General features: G+C 45.2%; 1 protein-coding gene across 2 annotated transcripts; it reads left to right on the top strand.

Annotated features, from left to right (window-relative positions):
- Window positions 1-9,005: 9,005 nt before the first annotated feature.
- LOC113249618 (T-cell surface glycoprotein CD1a-like) lies at window positions 9,006-12,481 on the top strand. Of its 2 annotated transcripts, none has more exons than XM_048225239.2 (6): window positions 9,006-9,179; window positions 9,673-9,939; window positions 10,629-10,907; window positions 11,099-11,377; window positions 11,708-11,798; window positions 11,946-12,481. In XM_048225239.2, the coding sequence occupies exons 1-6, from the start codon at window positions 9,119-9,121 to the stop codon at window positions 12,040-12,042; spliced, it is 1,074 nt and encodes a 357-aa protein (XP_048081196.2). In that variant the 5' UTR covers window positions 9,006-9,118; the 3' UTR covers window positions 12,043-12,481. The 2 variants fall into 2 exon arrangements, with proteins under 2 accessions (XP_048081196.2, XP_057171169.1); XM_057315186.1 differs by having other exon boundaries at window positions 9,096-9,213.
- The last annotated feature ends 7,317 nt before the right edge of the window (window positions 12,482-19,798 follow it).

Raw genomic sequence — 19,798 nt, 5'->3', positions numbered from 1 at the left:
TGGGTTTGAAGCCGCCGGTGTGGGAACTTGGTCTTGTGTCACTCTTTTGGGCCTGTGATTTTCTTTTTTGTAACAATCCCGACTTTTGATCGACTCTGCCCTTACTGAGACAGGTGATTTTCATGCATTCGGAGCCGCTCTCAGCTCCCGTGTGCGGTTCACCTTCCTCGCCGCTTTATGTAGTCTCTATAGGCTCGTGACATTTTCGTTTAGCCTCTGGGATCACAGGGCATGGTTGCTGGCTCACATTCTTTAGGTTGGTTGCTTTCCTCATTTCTAGGCATCCCAGGCTCAGGGAGGTCAGTCACCTGGTGGTTAGCAGCTGTGAACACACATTGAAGCTTTGGAGAGAATACAATGCAGCAGAGAGATGATGATGTCTACAAGCAGTGTGATTCCCGGCATTTGGAGTTCACTTTAGAGCCGTGGTCCCCAAGACCTAAAAAATGAAAGTCAGATAAGTCAAAAGAAAGACCCTGAGGAAATCGTCACCCTTGTAAGCCCAGCGGCTTGTTCTTAGGCAATGGAGTTTCGGCTCCCCCAGCAGTGTCCTTCCTGGCCTAGCAGGTGAGGTTGGCATCAGCACAGACACCTCCCTGCACAGCTGGGAGATGATCGAGGGTTATTCTCTTATCAAGGAAAACTTCGGCGAGGGATTTTAAGGAACTCTGTTGTACTGCTGTTGCTTTAGCGGCAGATTTTGCGATAATTATAAGAACTAAGGAGAAGTGTTTAATGACAGCCTCATTTACATTTACCCCTAATGAGGGAAATAGGGACCTGCCGCAAGGAGTCAAGGAGTGTCTTACTCCACTCAGCAATATGCATTTAGGGAAGTGACCAGTGGGATGACCTATTTTGCTGGTGAAAAATTAGGGGCACAGTTAGATTATCTCCTAGCCCGGAATAAATGAGGTCCCCGCTCCCCGCAACAGCTTAGGAGAAGCAGACCAGGATGCTGGTGCCAGAGTACAGGGAGTCTACCTCAAGGTCAGCCACCTCCCTCCCTGGTCAACTTCATCCAGGGGCCCTGGCATCCTATAGCTTTGCGGGAGCGTCAGTGGTCAGGAGCCCTTGGCCGGGTCCCGTTCCCTGGCACGAGGGCTGTCTTCCTCCGCTGATGTTGCAGAACCCAACTCACCAGGCCCTAGACTGTGACTAACCGGTCCCTCTGAGTTAGGCACGGGGAAGTCTTTAACCTGCTGAGGACAGGCTTGAGCATCAGTCATTAGAGGCTTCTAGTCGTTGTCCCACCTCCACAAGACAACACGAATCAGCCACAGGTCGTGCACTGACAGAATTTCTAGAATTTTGTAAGGTCTTTGTTAAGGATCCTGTGCTTTGTCCAGTGAAATGGGTGCTTTGATCACCAGAGAGGGTGGAAAGCACACCCCATGTGGGAGACACATTTCAACTGTTTTTCGTAGTTCTTTTGTTTTCTTTCTCCGTGATGGCCTCAGCCTGGCGGCAGGCTTTACCTGCATCCAGAAAACACACCCACAGCCACAGGAACATGTGGATAACCGACACTGAGTGGCAGATTAATGAAGTCCAGTTGCAGGTGTGAAAATTGCATAGAAGTCTCTACGCCAATGTCTATCCATCATTGGAGGCATCCTAAGTGTATCAGGCCGGGTGAAGGAATGCGAACACTGAAACTAGGGTTTGGCAGGGAGCCAGGAAGAACCAAGCGACCTTTATGGGGCTTCCCAGAACCCTGACTTGGTTGAATTTACAACCATTATTTGACCATAGTAATTTTTTTTTTTCAGAAGCAGAGGGTTGCCATGTCACAAGGGTATTAAGATGGCGGGGGTCTGCAGTGAGGGGCCATCTTTGCAGAAGCACAGAGGACTTCATTCAATGTGATACATTCATGCAGATAGACTCTCGAAAGGCCCTGGTATCATTATTATTGATTTGATGATACTTTCCATGTAACTTACATACTAAGTAGTCCTAACTAGTTTAAGAAATCTTTTGGAACATTCTGAGTCAAAACATCTTCCTTCTCCCTCCCTCCCTCTCCCTCCGTCCTTCTTTCTCCTCTCCCCTCCCCTCCTTTCCCCTTCCGTTCTTCCTTCCTTTTCCTCCCTCTCCTTCCTTCCTTCCTTCCTTCTCCTTGATTTTGATTTTTGGAAGTTTGTTAAATATCAAAAAGTTTTTAAAGCACTTACTTAAATAGAATCAAGAATCTTTAAAAGGTAAAAAAAAAAAAAAAAGTCATAACCTTAGCACAAGCAGACCAAAAGTTCAAGGAAACTGTTCTTTTAACAGAGAGAAGACCAAATTTTAATTTTGTATGGGCTTAATTTTGATATTAAAACTTATATCTTAATAAATTTATTTTAATTTTATGACGCTTGACCACACATTATTATTTCTTTTTAAAGCTGGTGATGAAGGACCGCTGGAAGAAAGGCAGGCAGGGGCCAGGGGCCCCCACCCTTAAAAAGATTTGACACCACCCTGGAAGGGGCTCTCCACCCTTTCCTACGTGATAGATAGATGACAGCCTGAATGGATGACATGCTCATGGAGGGTTAATCAGATTAAAACAGCCCTCCAACAAGGCCATAAAAACCCCTAGACTTAGAAATTTTGGTGGCGACCCTCTCGGGTCTCGCCCCTCTTCGGGAGCTTTGTACTATCACTTTGCTATGGCTCCATAAACCTTGCTCTGCTGCCACCACTCCGTCTGGTCTACCTCTTCGTTCTTCGGAGCGGCAAGACCAAGAACCATGGGCACGAAAGGAGAAGAAGTCCTGTAACACTGCCTTTCCCACAAACCTTCTACGATGTTCTTTTTTATATTCTCTTTTTGTCCTATGTTTTTCTTTAAAGAATCATCCTCCTGTTAGGACAAAATTACTTTCTTTTCCCTCAACACAAAAAATGCATCTCCACTCCTTACACGCCTTCTGACTGCAAACACATCCTACTTCCTGGGATATGAGGATATTTCCCTTATTTCTAGGAGCTTTCATTACATATATTACTTAGAATTCTTAACCCTTATGAACTTTCATTTCTACCAAAAACTAAGAGGTGAGCCTGTCTATTCTATCAGCATTTTTTTTTAAAGATTTTATTTATTTGACAGAGACAGAGACAGCCAGCGAGAGAGGGAACACAAGCAGGGGGAGTGGGAGAGGAAGAAGCAGGCTCATAGCAGAGGAGCCCGATGTGGGGCTCGATCCCACAACGCCGGGATCACGCCCTGAGCCGAAGGCAGACGCTTAACCGCTGTGCCACCCAGGCGCCCCTCTATCAGCATTTTTTAAACTTGCAAAGTTATGAAGCCATTTACAATTTCTAGAAGCACGTGTCACCTGAATTTTGTGATGCATCATTCACATATCCAAATATTTTTAGTTTTTTTGCATCAAGCCCAAAGCAGAGAAGCCTGTGTATAGTAATGAATGTTCTAGGATTTTGTCTTACCTGGAAATGATCTAGACATTTAATGGCTTGAACTTAACTCAATTATTTGACTTAGCAAAACTTTCAAGATATTTCAATTACCAAAGATTTTGGAGCTATTTAGAAGTCTACCTACAAACCTTTTAATCGGATTTACATCTATTTAATTTCCTTGTTCTTAACAACGATGCTCACATTACTCACAAAACTTCCTGAGGCATTAGAGGAAGTCAACCCTCATATGTGTTTTGTTGTTGCTGTTGATGGATCTTATACAAGTTAAGGTCGACTTATTTGGTTAATAAAACAGGTGGAAGTAGTGTTATATTCAATGCTGACAACTCTGAACACGTGTCTGTTGTAATTAAACCATTGATCTCAAACTAGTTTTAACATTAAATATTTTTCCATTCACGTGAACCTGAACAACATTTGGGTCCTTTCTATCTTTCTGAGTTTTAGAATGCCCATTTCTCACAACTGCGTATCTTAAAACCCACTAAATAGCTCTTTCACAAATTTATTTTAGCAATGCCTCCCCGAGGCAGAAACAATTTACAACACAGGTATAGACAGACATGGCCATACGAGACAGAGGTAGAATTTTCAGCTTCTGTTTTTAAATTACTACCATCAAATAGGTGAAAATTCGCTAATTATAAAAGTTGCATTTGAGGTCCTTTTGGTTTGTTTGTCTTGGGTTTTTCTTTTGGTGGGCTGGCTAAATGAACATTATTTGCCTAGATGGCTAAAGATTTTTATTTTTTATTTTTTTAAAGATTTTATTTATTTATTTGACAGAGACAGAGACAGCCAGCGAGAGAGGGAACACAAGCAGGGGGAGTGGGAGAGGAAGAAGCAGGCTCATGGCGGAGGAGCCTGATGTGGGGCTCGATTCCATAACGCTGGGATCACGCCCTGAGCCGAAGGCAGACGCTTAACCGCTGTGCCACCCAGGCGCCCCATAGATGGCTAAAGATTTTTTTAAAAAGAATTTGTGGAAAAGACACTTAAGATTTGTATTTGTCCTTGGCAAGTCAGAGTTTAAATGGGCTTTCCCAGTCTTATTTGTACTTGATAAAGATGATCTCCCTGGAGTTTGCGTTTGAAAGGAATTCCTGGAGAAGACCAGGCAGAACTCAGTATATTTACAATTGGAAGACACAGAGAAAATAAATTCAAGTCCTTTCTAGGGCTTTTGATCTTTTATGGCCAGGATGGTTAGAATACATAGAGGATTTTTAGGTAAAAAAGGATTGTTGGTCTTTGTTGTTGTTGTTTTTTTTTAATAATAAAATTTTTTTTATTATATTATGTTAGTCACCATACAGTACATCCCTGGTTTTTGATGTAAAGTTTCATGATTCATTAGTTGAGTATTTGGAACCACACTTCTGGCCCCATGAAGACTAGTCATGTAAAACAAGAACAGCTGTTTTTAGTTTCTCAAAAAATTTCCCAATTGCCTGAAAAATATCAAAGGACTGACACATCACATCCATCCACCTATGAGAAAGTCTTCTTTTCCTCTGGGTACCTTTAGCTGAGGAAAGGAGGCCTAAAACATTTTCTATCAAGCTCTGAATATCAGCTTTTAATTTGGCCCAATTTTCTATCATGGAGTTATTAAATTTTTAAAAGTATCTTATCAGGATGTAGCTGGAACAGACAGTAAAGAATTCTGTCAGTACAACCTTATGGAGACCCAGGAGGCATCCGCCAAGATCCTACTTTTCCCAGATCCAGAGCACCCCCCAAGATCACCAAAGAAAGAACCAACAACCTGCATAGCCCAGGCAGGAGAAAGCCACAAACCATGTTCTTGGAATGTCAAAGGAGAAGAGCAAGAAGGAAAGAGTTATTTCAGAAAAGGATTAGTAGTCACTGGGTTTGGATTTGGAAAGGAAGGGCTAATGTGAACGTTTATTTCCCTGTCTACTGGGCGCAGGAAGTAATCTATTTAAAATGATTCTGGAGGACCCTCCCTGGGTTGAAGAACTATTTTGCTGTGGTCCTTCGTTCAGTCTTTGACCGAGGAGTGGAAGATCTCTGAGGAGGATCACTTATAACCTCAGGAGCTTTTGTTTGAAAGGGAGCTGAGCTGTCTCTGCACGGTGGAGGGGTGGTTGAGATGCAAAAGTAGACCATGAGTCCTCAGGTGAGGAAGGGTAGAGGGGCAGTAGGGGCTGTCTCAGCCTTCCTCTTTTCTCTTAGGCACCCGTTATAGTTTAGATTTTTGATCAGCCTTTTGTAATGCATCTTTCAATGAGATTATTTTGGAATCTAAGCTTCTTGGAATTTTCTGCATGCCAATTAAAATAGCTGTGCGTTTCTGTTTATGGAATTTGGGAACCTTTACTTTCAAGTACACTTCTTAAGTGAACAACACTGTCTAATTGGGACATTCCCCACAGTGGCCACTGTTATTCTAGGTTTTATATATATATATATATATATATATATATATATATACACTTTTAAAAAAAATCTTTCTCCATGACTACAACTTCCAGGACTCTACTTCTTAGACATCAAATGAGCAGGTGTGTCTGAAGGTGGTACGCTAGACTGTTTAGAATTTAAGGACCCCATGAACTAAGCGTCTGGGATTCCTGGGGCTGCAGTAATTCCTACAAAGGACAGTTTGTGGGGTTGGGCTGTGCCTATGTTACAGTGTATCTCGTTGCTCAGAAGTTTTCTTGAGTTTGGCAGGGAGTTATTAGTAGAAGAGAAGGAGTGTTCCAACTTCCAGCCTGCTTTCCACGTGGAGGAGCAAGGGGTCTTACCATGCACGTGACCTCATCTACCTTTCCGGTGGAGAGGACCCAGGTGACAGACTCATTGGCTCTGATGGAAGGAAATATTTACTGACACTGACTGGTTAAGGCCACATTTCTCCTGGGGTTAAATTACTTAGATTGGGTTTGAAGCCCCAGTGTGGGAACTCAGTTCATGACATCATCTGGGCTTCGATTTTCTCAGAGGAAGAGCCCCATGGGGATGTAACTTCAGACTCTCGCCCCGCCACCGGCAGAGCAGCTCTTGGTACCCTGCTGGCCAGCCGGCTTGGGACAGAGAGCGGGACACTAGTTCTGTTCTGGTTCATTTCATCCTCAGCCAGGTGCTTTGTTTTTCAGTTTTGGGGCTGGGCCTTCTAAGGGTTCCCACCTTTCCCTCAGCAGATGGAGCCTCTTGGTCTGGGACAGGGTGTGTGACTGTCTCTCCCCTGCAGGAACCCTTTCCCCCAGCAGCCCTGTGTCTTCACCTGTGCCCTGAGGCAGTGGGGTTCCCTGCCCTTCCCATACCTGGGGAAGGCTTCATTCGTTTTGCAGATGGTGGCCTTCTGCCCTTCTCAGGCAGCAGGTCCTCGCAGGCCTCAGGCTTGTACCCTGAGAAAGCAGTTCCCTGGTCTGTATCCTGGATTCCAGCCTGTCAGGAACCCTGGTGAGGTGGTGGGATAAAGCCTCCTTACAGTGAATTTCCTGAGTCTGTGACCCTGAGGGGCTCCAGGTGCTCATGCTAACCCTCAGTCATTTGTTAACAGTCTCAGTGGAATTTTTCTTTCCGACTTATGGAGCATCTGGCATCTGTCCCAAGTAGGCAAGGGTTTGCATCCCCTGTTTCCTCGGAGGAGCCCGTCTTTCCCTAGATTTTGGGTTAGGCTGCCCTGATCCTTCAGCTCTGATGGATTCAAGAGACATGGTTTTGATTATCCAGTTTTTCATAATCTTAAATATGGGCATGAGGTCTTTCTAGTTTTCTATGTTCCAATCTTAACTTTCCAAAAAATGTCATCTTTATAATATGACCCTGAGATTATTTCTGTTTACTTGTAAACCGAGAAATAACAGGACAAATAGTTCAAACACATTTATCCAGATGACATGAAGCACAAACAAATATTGAAGAGCCTTTAACCACTTAAGGACGCCATGAAAGAGGAAGGTCAGGATGTCCAGCTGAGGGAAGCTCTTGAGAAGACAAGCATGGAACATTCAAGCAGCAACAGTAAGAAGGGAATCTGGATACGTGATTCCAGAACACTCTACTAACTTCCCTTGCTACAAATTCTCGTGGTTTCTTATTACAAGTAATAGGAGGTTCGCAGCAGGACCCTCTGTGTAAACACTCTGATTATTAGCATATGGCTTTATTCTAAGCAAAACTGCATAAGATTCTCATTTCAACAAGTAGGATTACAACTAAAAAAGTTTTATGTTGAAGATTACTACGATATTTAAGAATAATTGGATCCCAGAATGGAATTACTCAATCATTCAGAAATAATCACTGATCACGTCCCACTTGCCAGGCCCTCAGTCAGATGTGGGGATCACGAGGGGGTAGGGACAGCTGGGGCCCAACAGTGAGTCAAGATTGTGAGTGGACAAACATCAGCCCGGGTCAACACTTTAGAAAATATTATTTCAAGCTGGCTTGTTTTTGTCTAGAGTGTGCATGTTATTATAAAACTCAGCACACCAGAATGAGCAGACTTGGTTTACATGTTTTTCTTCCCAAGTAGAATAAAAGCTCCTGCATACAGTGATTGCACCGTGAACACTGTATTTTCATGAGTGTAGCACGGTGCTCGGATCCAGGCAGGTGCTAGGTGACTGGTGAGTCAAACCATATGAATGCAAGTCAGATGGAGGGAGTATTCTTCAGGTGTTTCAATGTCCTGTGGTCTCTGTGATGGCTACTGGTTCCTCCCTAAGAATCATGGTGGGCTGGTGGTTGCTGATACTGTTAGACAGGCAATCATGGGGGAATCTGGACAAGCAAATAGAACAACGGTTAAAAAGAAACGAATGGGCCCAAAATGGTGCCTCAGGCCAGGCCAAGTCCCCAAAACTTGTTTAATCCCTAACCTACTGCAGTTTCAACCTCCCCCAAAATGTACATCTATCAGTGAGGGATTCTCTGGTCAGCACCAGGGAGATACTCTGCCATATGGGCCCTCTAGACCCCAAGGAGGGGAGGTCCTCTGCATGTTAAGACACCCTGCTCTCCAAATTAAGGGATGCTGACCTTCCCCGACACTCCTTTCTCTTCCTTTGCCAACTTCCTTCCTGTACAAACCTCCCATTTGCACCACTCCTCAGAACTCGCCTCTACCTGCCAGATGGGGTGCTGCCCAATTCTTGAATCCCTTAATAAAACCAACTACATCTTCAAATTTACCTGGTTGATTTTGTTTTTAACACAAGCAGTGAGAAGTCAGAGATGTGAATGAGCTGGGGTGGGAGTGAGATGGGGAAGAAAATACTTGGGGGGTGTCACAAGGGCAAGAAGGACAGAGTGACAGCAGGGTCCAGGGCTGGGTGCTGGGGAGCTGTGTGTTTTCGTGGGCTACTGTCTAGAAGAGAGGAAAGGCCTTGGAAGAGTGGTCACCTTTCCACGCCACACAGGCCTGGTTCTGTAGCAATTGAATTAGGGGACGGGGAGCAGGATGGAGGCTGGTGACAGGGAGAAGCTGGAGGCCACAGAGGATGGTCAGACCAGGAGGGGAAGTGAGAGTCTGAGTAGGTGTCCAGGGTTGAGGGCGGAGCACATTTGCATTGGTGCAGAGATTCAGGGAAGGCTGGTGTGTGGAGAAGAAAGTCAGAGGAGAGGGGCTGTGTGTGGGTAGGTTTGTTAGAACAGCCGTCAAAGGCTGACTTTGTCGGAGTAAGAGAGAACATCTGCAGATACGATGCTGTTCCTGCAACTTGTGTTGTTCGTGGTTCTCCTCCCAGGTGGTGGCAGTGAAGATGGTGAGACCTCTGACTCTGCCCTGTGGGTGCACATGTGAGTGTCTGCCAGTCGGCGTGGGTGTATGTACATACTTTAATATATGCATGCATGTGTGTGTGTCTGTGTATGTGTGTTTCTGTGTCTGTATGCTTCTGTGTGTGTGCCTGTGTCAGTTCTCTGTGTAAGTGTGTTTGTGCGTGTGTGCATTTGTGCACTTGTGCTGTGTGTGTGCATTTCTGTTTGAGCGTGTGCACTTTTGGAGTCAGTTCTCCAGCACATGTTTGGGGAGATAGAGTCTCAGTCTGATTCCTTCCTGAGCATCCCTGACGCCAGGGCCCTACGGTCTTCTGAAGGATGGGTACCAAGTTTGGGGCTCGGGGGCAGCACATGTCTCCTGAGACAACTATAGCTTCCCTGGCTTCTAGATTTTGGTTCCTCATTCTGCCACCTTCTTCACCATTCAGTCTCCTTTACAATGCCCTCCTCTTCCAGTCTATCCTTTCTTTTTCACAGCCTTCCAGGAGCCAATCTCTGTCCAAATTATCCTGACCACATCCTTTTACAACTGTTCCTCGATGCAAAATCAAGGCTCAGCTTGGCTGGACGAGCTGCAGACTCATGCCTGGGACAACAAGACTGGAGCTTTCATTTTCCTTCAGCATTGGTACAAGGGAAAATTATGCAGCAAGGAGCTGACGGAAGTGGAAGAGTTATTCTCTTCATACTACATTGGATTTCCTCTGAAATTTCAAGATCATGGCAGCCAATGGCAGTTTGAATGTGAGTTCAGTTCTCCAGAGCTGGGATGGAAGTAGCTGGTGTGTGTGTATCTTTGAGTTCCTTCTTCCTCTAGGAAAGAGCCTCCACTATCTTCTGAAACTCACATCTCCCCATCATAAATCTGAAACACACTCATCTAGGCAGGGGGTAGAAGCCAGACCCCGATTCTTACTAAGCTTCACAGCTTCTGCTATTTCCCACTCCTCTCACTGACCACAGGCTGTGCTCTCCTGTCTCCCACTAGCATGTCCTGTGACCAGCCCTTTCCCTGGCCTCCACTCGGGCACACCCTGGTGTCCCTCACTCTGTGGCTGAAATTGAACTATGCTTTTCTCCCCATTCAATCCTAGCAGCAAAATCGGACTCTGCTTTCCCTGTACCCCACTGCATTCCCTTCACCCTAGGTTGTTTTTATCCCCAGTTCTCTTGCTGAGCCCTTCCTTATTCTCTGCCCACATGCTTCATGTCTCTCCTCCAACATTTGTTCCTTCCTCAATCATTCACCTCTTCCTCTGTCTCCGTCCACCACCACTTCCCCTTTGTGGGAGCTTCCCATCAAACCAAACTTTGCTTCATTCCCTCCAGTTCCCTGAAATTCTCCCTCTGTTTCCACCATTCCTGGTTTCCACTCATCTCATTTCATGTCTTTCTCTCCCTCTGTACTGTAAGTCACAGTCTCTCTTCCCCAGATCCCTTCCAGGTACAGCTGGCGTTAGGCTGTGAACTGCGCTTTGGAGAAGCATCAGTTGGCTTCATGAGGATTGCTTATCAAGGATCAGATCTCGTGAGTTTCCAGAGCATGTCATGGTGGCCATCTCCAGAGGGAGGAAGTAGGGCTCAGCAGGTCTGCAGAGTATTCAATCAGGACCATGAAGATAATGAATTAATGCATACGTTCATCATAGACTACTGTCCCCGCTATCTCTCAAGTCTTCTTGATGCAGGGAAGGCTGATCTCCAGCGACAAGGTCAGTCCTGCTCCCTCCTTCCAAGCATGCTGCATTCTGTGCTCATAAATTTGCACCATTCCCTCACGATCTGGGTAAGAAGGATCAAGAGGGAGAGAGAATGATGATTTCTAGAGGTGGAAAGATGTGTCATCTAAAGTGATGTGAAGACCTACGCTCTCAGTCTGTGAATACTTGTCCTGTGTCTGCAGTGAGGCCAGAGGCCTGGCTGTCCGCTGGCCCCAGTCCGGGTCCTGGGCGTCTGCTGCTGGTGTGCCACGTCTCTGGCTTCTACCCCAAGCCCGTGTGGGTGATGTGGATGCGGGGTGAGCAGGAGCAGCGGGGCACCCAGCGAGGCGACGTCCTGCCCCATGCTGATGGCACGTGGTATCTTCGGATGTCCTTGGATGTGAAAGCCAGGGAGGCAGCTGGCCTGTCCTGCCGAGTGAGACACAGCAGTCTAGGAGGCCAGGACATGGTCCTCTACTGGGGTGAGAATGATGGGTCCAGCTGGGAAAGGGGCAGGTGGTCCTCTAGTAGGGCAAAAGAGCCTGCTGAAAAATTTGGGAATCTAGGGACTCCAGAACAAAAAGGACAGAAAACCAGTAACCCACAATATGGAAAAACTGAGGGTGAGGGTCCTGAGGATTGGGGGGTTGTGGAGGGTTGGGTGAAGGCCCATCTCTGAGGACGGATGGGAGAAGTGAAAGGAGGAAGGGCAGCTGGAGAGGCAGAGGGTGAGCAGAGCAAGCAGGACCAGGGAGGTGCAGGTCAACAAGGGATGGATGGGACGTGACACCTTCTGTGCACCAAACCCACAGAGCAGCCCCACTCCATGGGCTTGGTCTTCCTGGCGGTGATAGTGCCCCTGGTGCTTCTGGCAGGTCTGGCGTTGTGGCTCCGGAAGCGCTGGTAAGTCTCTGGAGCCACCTTCCTGCTCTTTCCCATGTGTCTCCCCACCTTTAGTCTGTCCTCATCCCTTCTTTTCCCAGTGCCCTTCCCCCCAGCAGTCCTCATGTCCACCTGCTACAGAGTCACTTCCTCCTTTGTTTGTTCCAGGAAAACGCCCTGGAGACCTCAGTGTACTGACCTCCGTTCTGAGCGAGATCCCAGCAGCCCAGGCTCCAGTACTTACCCAAACCCAGCTCAGCGGTGATGTCCTTGCAACAATCTGTGTGCAACTTTGTCCTTCAGTTCTGCTTAACGATCTGCTGTCAATAGAAACTCAGTGTAATTTAGCAGGATTTGTTCTTCTGACTTGGTCCTGGAACTTAACTCTCAAAATTTACTCAGTGTGAAATGAAGTCTCAGCACTTCCATCCGTCACAGGTATCAGTAGTCACTTCTTCCAGGGAGCCCTTACTGATTCCGTAGTGGAAGCAGTCTCAGGTGATAATTTCCACCACTGAAACTTGCACTTTGGCTAATCTATTCCTGAACCCCAGCCCTTGTTGCCCCCATTAGGTCCCTTTGCCTTTTAGTTCTTAGGATTCCTGAGAGCAAAGACATGTCTTTTTAATGTTTGTATCTTTGGCAAGGAGAGTCACCTGCATGGGATATGTCCCCAATAAAAATATGTGTTGTATTTATGCTAACTTCATACATTTTTTTCTTTTGCTTCCTGGCATGTTTGTGGTAGTTGAGATGTTTGATCCTTTTCTTGTTAAATGTCTTGTCACCTGGTCGAGAGAGTCCCCCTTTCCCTGTTCCTATCGACATCTTCAGGCGTCTAAGCAGAAACAAGTATCCTGTGAAGATTTCTATTATTTACCTCCAGACACCGATGGGATGGATCTGTTGCTCCCAGGGTTCTGAATAAAAACAGGAAGGCAAGATGCTTGCTGGTTGTGGGGCTCAGGGACAGCAGGGCTGTCACCATGGGGCTGGATAGAAATACAGGGTCTTGTCCTCCGCTGAGACTCACTGAATCACAATTTGTACTTTAGCAAAATCAGCAGGGGATTCACGGGTGCGTACATGTGACGTCTGAGACGTAGCATACGAGTGTGTCGCTGAAGGGAAAGGGACGCTCCAGGCAAGAGAACGGGAGTGTCGTGGTCAGGGATGAATGGGGATCCAGCAGGGACAGTGCATACAGTGCCTTCTGGCTTCCGTGGCTGCCGTGTGACCATCCTGAGGACATGGAGTCCGTGACAGTGAGCCGTTGCTCCTGGGGGAATTGTGGGGTTGGGGTCCTGGGAGCCTCTGCTCACAACACTTGCCACCCGATGACTACCCAGCCTGGTTTCATGTGTGTTTGTGTTTAAAGACAGCTTCTCTAGTATGTAGATGTGTTTGTGAGGAAGGTAGTGTATGGAGTATTTCCTTCTACTGAAACACCAGCTCAGGGTTGTGTAACATTGCCCAGCTTGGGCACCATGAATGCCAGGATCTTTGGCTCCTGCCCTGCATCTGTACTGCCCATGATGATTTTCTAAACAAACAAATGGGAAATGGTCATCTTCTCATGAATCCATGAATATAGATACGTTCCTGCCTTTTTCATTGTGTCCTCATAGTGTCCTAGATGTTACTTTAGCAATTTCTGAAGCAGCTCCACGTAGGTATCAGGAACGTCCTATTCCGTTTCCTGGATTTGCTGCATTGCTGACTCATTGCCACCGAACTCAGGACCCACAGACTTGCATCAGGAGTCTGAGTGAGCCTCACGTACGCAGGTGTTTTGTCTGTGGGCACATCCCACCGTCTTGTGCTTACGTCACCAGTCAGTCCTGCGGCTCTGGTCTTCAGGGCCTTTTTAAACTCTGAAATCACCAAGAGGAAGCATGGAATTCAGAAGACGTGGCACCAAATGGACCGTGAATCGGACACATGTTTACAGTGTGGGGATTAACGCAGGAAGGCAGAGCAATACCTGGTTCAGCCTCATCTGGAATCACCTGACGTGGGTGACGCACGTCAGGACACCACGTGTCCATGGATAGCGGTGCGCGCATGTGTCTGGGGTACAAAGCCACGTCAGCAGGCAGGCCGGTCAGCACAGACAGACTCCGTGAACAACGAAGATGGACCTTTGTGACTGACGACCCCCACGGCAGTGCGAGTGGAGACGTCCATGGCTAGACCTCAGTTACTCTCGGTTTCATTAATTAACATAAGAAACCATTCTCAAACCCTGATATGCAGCTGGAACATTCTGAGTGTCAAGTAGTGGGGAAGAAAAGGTCTTTCCTGTCTTCGTAGCTTGAAAATTTTGTTTCCCTGATTCGATTGTGGTTTTCATTGTTGTTTGTAACCAGTTTATTAGTGCCGTAACTTATGTGGGTTGACTAGGGGACAGAGACTTAGTCCTCGTAAGTGCATGTGCTGCGAGAGGAACCCAGGGCAGTGAAGTATCCAGAGGGAGCACATGCAGACTCCTGGCCCTACACATGTGGACATTTCTGGAAAATCATGTTGACATAGGAGAGGTGGGAAGGGAGAGAGCAAATCATGGGATTTCTGGAATCTTCTTTCATGGATGAGAGTGCTTGGCTGTTTCTCTAACTTCCAGTCCTCCTCATCTCCCTTCTGTGGCCACCATGTGGATTTTGGATGGTTGACTGCACATTCATGTGTATCCTGGGGCTCTGATCAGCCTGAGGCCATCAGTAGAAATCATCCTTGACAATGTGACAGGTTATAAGAGGGACAGGTAACCTCCGGTTGAGGCCCATTATCAGATAGATGCCACTTGTATCACGCAGAGTGATGGTTCAGGCCAGGAGACTGCTCCAAGTGGCACAGGTCAATGGGGCCTGATTCTTATGCTTAATGGAGGGGTAAGATATACTCTCTCTTGTCCTGGATGATAAGGTCAGGGTATGAAGCCTGAAATAAATACAATCAATTTTTCATCACCAGAGAAGCAAGCCTGAGCATGAAGCCTCCTTGCAAGAAAGCAGAGAAATTATGTGAAATTTGCCAAGAGGTGGAAATCACAAGTGTTCACACCACAAGAAAGAAAAATAGAGAAGAAGACATTCCAGATGAGAGGTCCCGGCAGTGTTAATTGGCTTGGTTGTAGGCATCATGTCACCACGTATACATACGTGAAAGCCTCAAGTGATTATTTTATCTTTTTAAAAGAAAAGAACAGTAAAAATATACAAACATGTGATGAATAGTACATCAAAGAATAATTTTCACGTTTCCTTCAATATAAGTTTCTTGACCGATTCTGCATTTTCCTTACAAAATGTGTATGCTTCACTGGAGGCTCCACAGGTAAGGACGTGAGCACTCCGGTGCAGCTCCCTGCACGCCCCATGTGCCCCGGGCTCCCATGGTTCCTCAGGCCGTCCTCTCTGAGAAGTTGTCAGAAGACTTTCCTCAGGAGGACCTTCGTTCATGTCACGCCACAGGCTCTGCTGCCCCTGTTAGAGCCTGTGCGGTCCCACACGGCCCATGGTGCCTCCCAGCCTTCCTCCCTGGGCAGCTGGAAAGCTGCATGCTGTCCATAGGTACAATATTCATTTGCCATCATACTCCAGTGATAGTGAAAACAGCAGCAATAACAAAACCAAAGCATCAGAAGAGCGAAGGAAGACACACAGACCCACAGAAGGCAATGGAGCCCCAGTGACCCTGAGCTCCCCAGTCCACCAGCCAATACATTCCCTGAGTGGTTTTGGCACAAGGTGGATTTCTGTCCTTAGTGACTGGAGGCTCCCCTCTGATGGATGTGAACATGGCCCCAGGGGGACACTGGGCTAATGTCTCTCTTTCTTTCTTTTTTTTTTTTTAAAGATTTTATTTATTTATTTGACACAGAGAGAGACAGCCAGCGAGAGGAGGAACACAAGTAGGGGGAGTGGGAGAGGAAGAAGCAGGCTTCTAGCGGAGGAACCTGATGTGGGGCTCGATCCCAGAACACTGGGATCACGCCCTGAGCCGAAGGCAGACGCTTAACGACTGCGCCACCCAGGCGCCCCTAATGTCTTTCTTCCTTGCAACATTCCTCCTGACTTCGCTTTCCTTCTCTCAGTGCTTCAAAATATTACTCTTCCTTTCCTTGCCTGCTTGCTTTTTTCGCATGCGTCCTCATCTTGCGACACTCTTACTCTATCTTGCTTATTAACCCTGACATCTGGAGCAATCCCTGTCCTGGGTATTTTCATGGATTTCTGACAAACCACTGCTCAGGAATTGAGGTGTTTTTCAGCTGCTGGCTACGTGACTGGTCAAAATTTACACGAGGGGTTTTGTAGAGATGAATGGACAAGCTCCCTGCATCCACTGGCTGCAGTTCCCTCCAAGAGTCATCGTGTACAAGCCTTGCTAACACCCTGTGTCCCACTGCCATACTCTTCTGAAGACATGCCTCCTGCAATACACTCTTGATAGGGTCCTTCCTAATTGGTGTCACAAGCCTGGTAATGTGCAAGCAGCCTTCTCCTGTGCTGTACTGCTCCATGTGAGTCCTGCCCTGGGGAGAGAGAAGGATAATCACACAGATATTTGACTCAGGTCCCAGATGGGGTCTGGTGGCAGACATCTATTCTGATGGTAGGGCCCTCCCAACAATGAAAGTTTCTCAGGGGATGACGTAGAGAATGTGCCCAGCAGTTCACTGATACTTCATCTCTGGCAATGTGTGGTTTGACACAACTTAAGCCCAAGGGGGTCTGATTAGCCACTAACACAAAACAACCAAATCTGGCCCACAACGGGCAATGAGAGCCATTTCAAATGACAGGACTGAAACTAAAGTGGCTCAACCAACACAGGAGGACACATGCATCTCACATAGGAGACACCCTTGAAGTGCCAGGTCTTGAAAAACAGGGGACACTGAATTGAAGGTCACTACATAATCTCTTCTTCATAAGGTCACTACTTTCAAGAGTAGGAGACATAGCTAACTTTCCTGACACAGAGAAATAGAATTGGACACAATGAGAAGACAGAGGAATATGTCCCAAATGACAAAAACAGGATAAATTCACAGTAGAGAGTTAAGTAGAAAGGAGATAAGTATTACACCAAACAAAGAATTTAAAATAATGGCCATAAAGATACTTGCTAGACTTGAGGAAAGAGTAGAGGCCCTAGTGATATCCTCAACCAAGACATCGAAAGCATAAAGAAGATCCAATCAGTGATGAAGAACTCAATAGTGAAATTAAAAATACGCTGATGACATGAATAGGAGAATAGAGGAAGCAGAAGAACTTATCAGTGACCTGGAAGACAGGGTATGGAAAGCAATCAAGTTGAACAAGAGAGAGAGGAAAACAAACACCAAAGGAAAATAGGCCTAGGGAGCTGAGCAACCCCATCAAGCACAAAAATACTTGCATTATAAATCACAGAAGGAGGAGAGAGAGAAAGAGGTCAAATATTTGTTTGAGAAATAATAGCTAAAAACTTCCTCAAAATGGTGAAGGAAACAGAAATCAAGAGGAGGCACAGAGCAGCCAATAAAATCAATGCAAGGAGGTCTACGCTAGGATTCATGTTAATTAAAATGGCAAAAAGTAGTGAGAAAGGATATTTTTAAAAGCAGTAGGAGAAAAGAAGAGTTACATGCAAGGGAAGCCTATAAAGCTTCCGCTGATTTTTCAGCAGAAACTTTGCAGACCAGAAGAGAGTGGCTTGATATAGTCAAAGTAGTGAGAGGGAAAAAAAAGTCTGCAGCCAAGAACACTCTTTCCAGCAAGGCTATCATTCAGAATAGGAGCGATAAAGAGTTTCCCAAACAAATGTGAAAGGAATTCATGATCACTAATCCAGCACTACAAGATATGTTAAAGGGGACTCTGAGTGGAAAGGAAACACCAAAGGAAAAAAAGCACAAAATCAGTAACAGTAAGGATGTTGACAAAAATTAGTCAAGGGACTCACTAAATAAAAGGATGCAATTATGACACTATTTCAAAAATGTGGGTGGGCAGAGAAAAGAAATAAAGAATGGTTTCACACTTATATGACCTTAATATTGACTGCTATGTACAGAAGCTGTGATATACAAACCGAATGATAACCACAAATCAAAAATTACTAATAGATATACAAAAAAAATCAAGAGAAAAGAATCCAAGTATATCACTAGAGAAAGCCAGTTAACCACGGAAGACAATAACAAGAAGAGAAACGAACAGAGAACTGCCAGAACAACCATAAAATCAGTAACAAAATGACAATAAGTCCATATCTTTCAATAATCACATTGAACGGAAATGGACTAAATGCTCCAATCACAAAACATAGGGTGATGGGATGGATAAAAAAGCAAATCCATCTATATGTACCCTACAAGACTAATCTGAGACCTAAAGACACATGTAGATTGAAAGTAAAGTGAAGGGATGGAGGGGCTCCTGAGTGGCTCAGTTGTTAAGCGTCTGCCTTCGGCTCAGGTCATGATCCCAGGGTCCTGAGATCGAGCCTCGCATCGGGCTCACTGCTCATTGGGAAGCCTGCTTCTCCCTCTCCCACTACCCTGCTTGTGTTCTCTCTCTCGCTGCATCTCTCTCTGTCAGATAAATAAAAAATCTTAAAAAAAAAAAAAAGAAAGTGAAGGGATGGAGAATAATTTATTAAGCCATTGGATAGGAAATGAAAGCCAGAGCAGCAATACTTGTATCAGACTGAGCAGACTTTAAAAGAAAGACTGTACCAAGAGACAAAGGACACTATTTAATAATAAAGGGAATCATCCAACAAGAAGATATAGCAATTACAAATATTATGCACCCATCATGGGAGGACCCAAAGAAATAAAGTAGCTAATAACAAACATAAAGGAAGTGATTGATAATAATACAGTAATAGTAGGGGCTTAAACACCCCACTTACATGGATGAATAAACCATCCAAGCAGAAAATTACACAGGAAACAGTGGATTCGAAGGACAGATTGGACCTGATAGATGTAGATGATGTGTTCAGAACGTTCCAGCCCCGAACAACAAAATGCACATTCTTTTCAGGTGCACACGGAACATTCTCAGTCATATATCCCATATTAGGCCCCAACACAAGTTTCAACAAATTCAAAAAGGTCAAGGTCATACTGCACATCTTTTCTGACCACAGTAGTATGAATCTAGAAATAAACCAAAGCAAAATATGGAAAGAGCACACATACATGGTGGTTAATTAACATGCTACTAAACAATGAACGGGTCAACCAAGGAATCAGAAAGAATCGAAAATATATGGACACAAGTGAAAATTTAAACAGAATAGTCCAAAATTTTTGGGAAATAGCAAAAGCTGTTCTAAGAGGTTTATGATGGGTAGTAAGGAGGGCACGTATTGCATGGTGCACTGGGTGTTATATGCAACTAATGAATCATGGAACTTTACATCGGAAACCGGGGATGTACTGTATGGTGACTAACATAATACAATAAAAACATTATTATTAAGAGGAAAGTTTATAGCAATATAGGCATACCTCAAGAAACAAAAATCTCAAATAAACAACCTAACCATACAACTAAAGGAGCTAGAGAAAGAACAAAAAAACCCCAGAAGCAGTAGAGGAAAGGAAATAATAAAGATTAGAGCAGAAATAAATGATACAGAAACTAAAAAAACAAAAGAAACAAAAATCCACAAATGTATAGATCAATGAAACCTGGGACAAATTCTTAGGAAAGATCAACATAATTGATAAACATTTAGCCAGACTCATTTAAAAAAAGCAAGAACAAGAGGGAGACAGAGAGAGATCTCAAGTAAAATCAGAGATGAAAGAGGAGAAATAACTACCGACATCAAAGAAATACAAAGGATTGTAAAAGAATATTATGAAAAATTATATGCCGAGAAATTGGACAACCTACAAGAAATGGGCAGATTCCCAGAAACATATAGCCTCCCAAAACTGAACTGGGAAAAAATAGAAATTTTGAACTGACTGATTACCAGCAATGACATTGAATCAGTAATGAAAAAACTCC

Source organism: Ursus arctos, unplaced genomic scaffold (assembly GCF_023065955.2).
Source record: "Ursus arctos isolate Adak ecotype North America unplaced genomic scaffold, UrsArc2.0 scaffold_2, whole genome shotgun sequence".
In the NCBI taxonomy this organism is placed as follows: Eukaryota; Metazoa; Chordata; class Mammalia; order Carnivora; family Ursidae; genus Ursus; species Ursus arctos.
The sequence above is the reverse complement of the archived record's forward strand: the minus strand, read 5'-3'. Positions and strand labels throughout refer to the sequence as shown.

Excerpts from the sequence above, each read along its gene's own strand:
- LOC113249618 (XM_048225239.2), top strand. The coding sequence starts at position 9,119 with ATGCTGTTCCTGCAACTTGTGTTGTTCGTGGTTCTCCTCCCAGGTGGT. Across the intron at positions 10,908-11,098 it reads GGCTGATCTCCAGCGACAAG|TGAGGCCAGAGGCCTGGCTG; the intron begins GTCAGTCCTGCT and ends CTGTGTCTGCAG. Across the intron at positions 11,378-11,707 it reads GGACATGGTCCTCTACTGGG|AGCAGCCCCACTCCATGGGC; the intron begins GTGAGAATGATG and ends CCAAACCCACAG.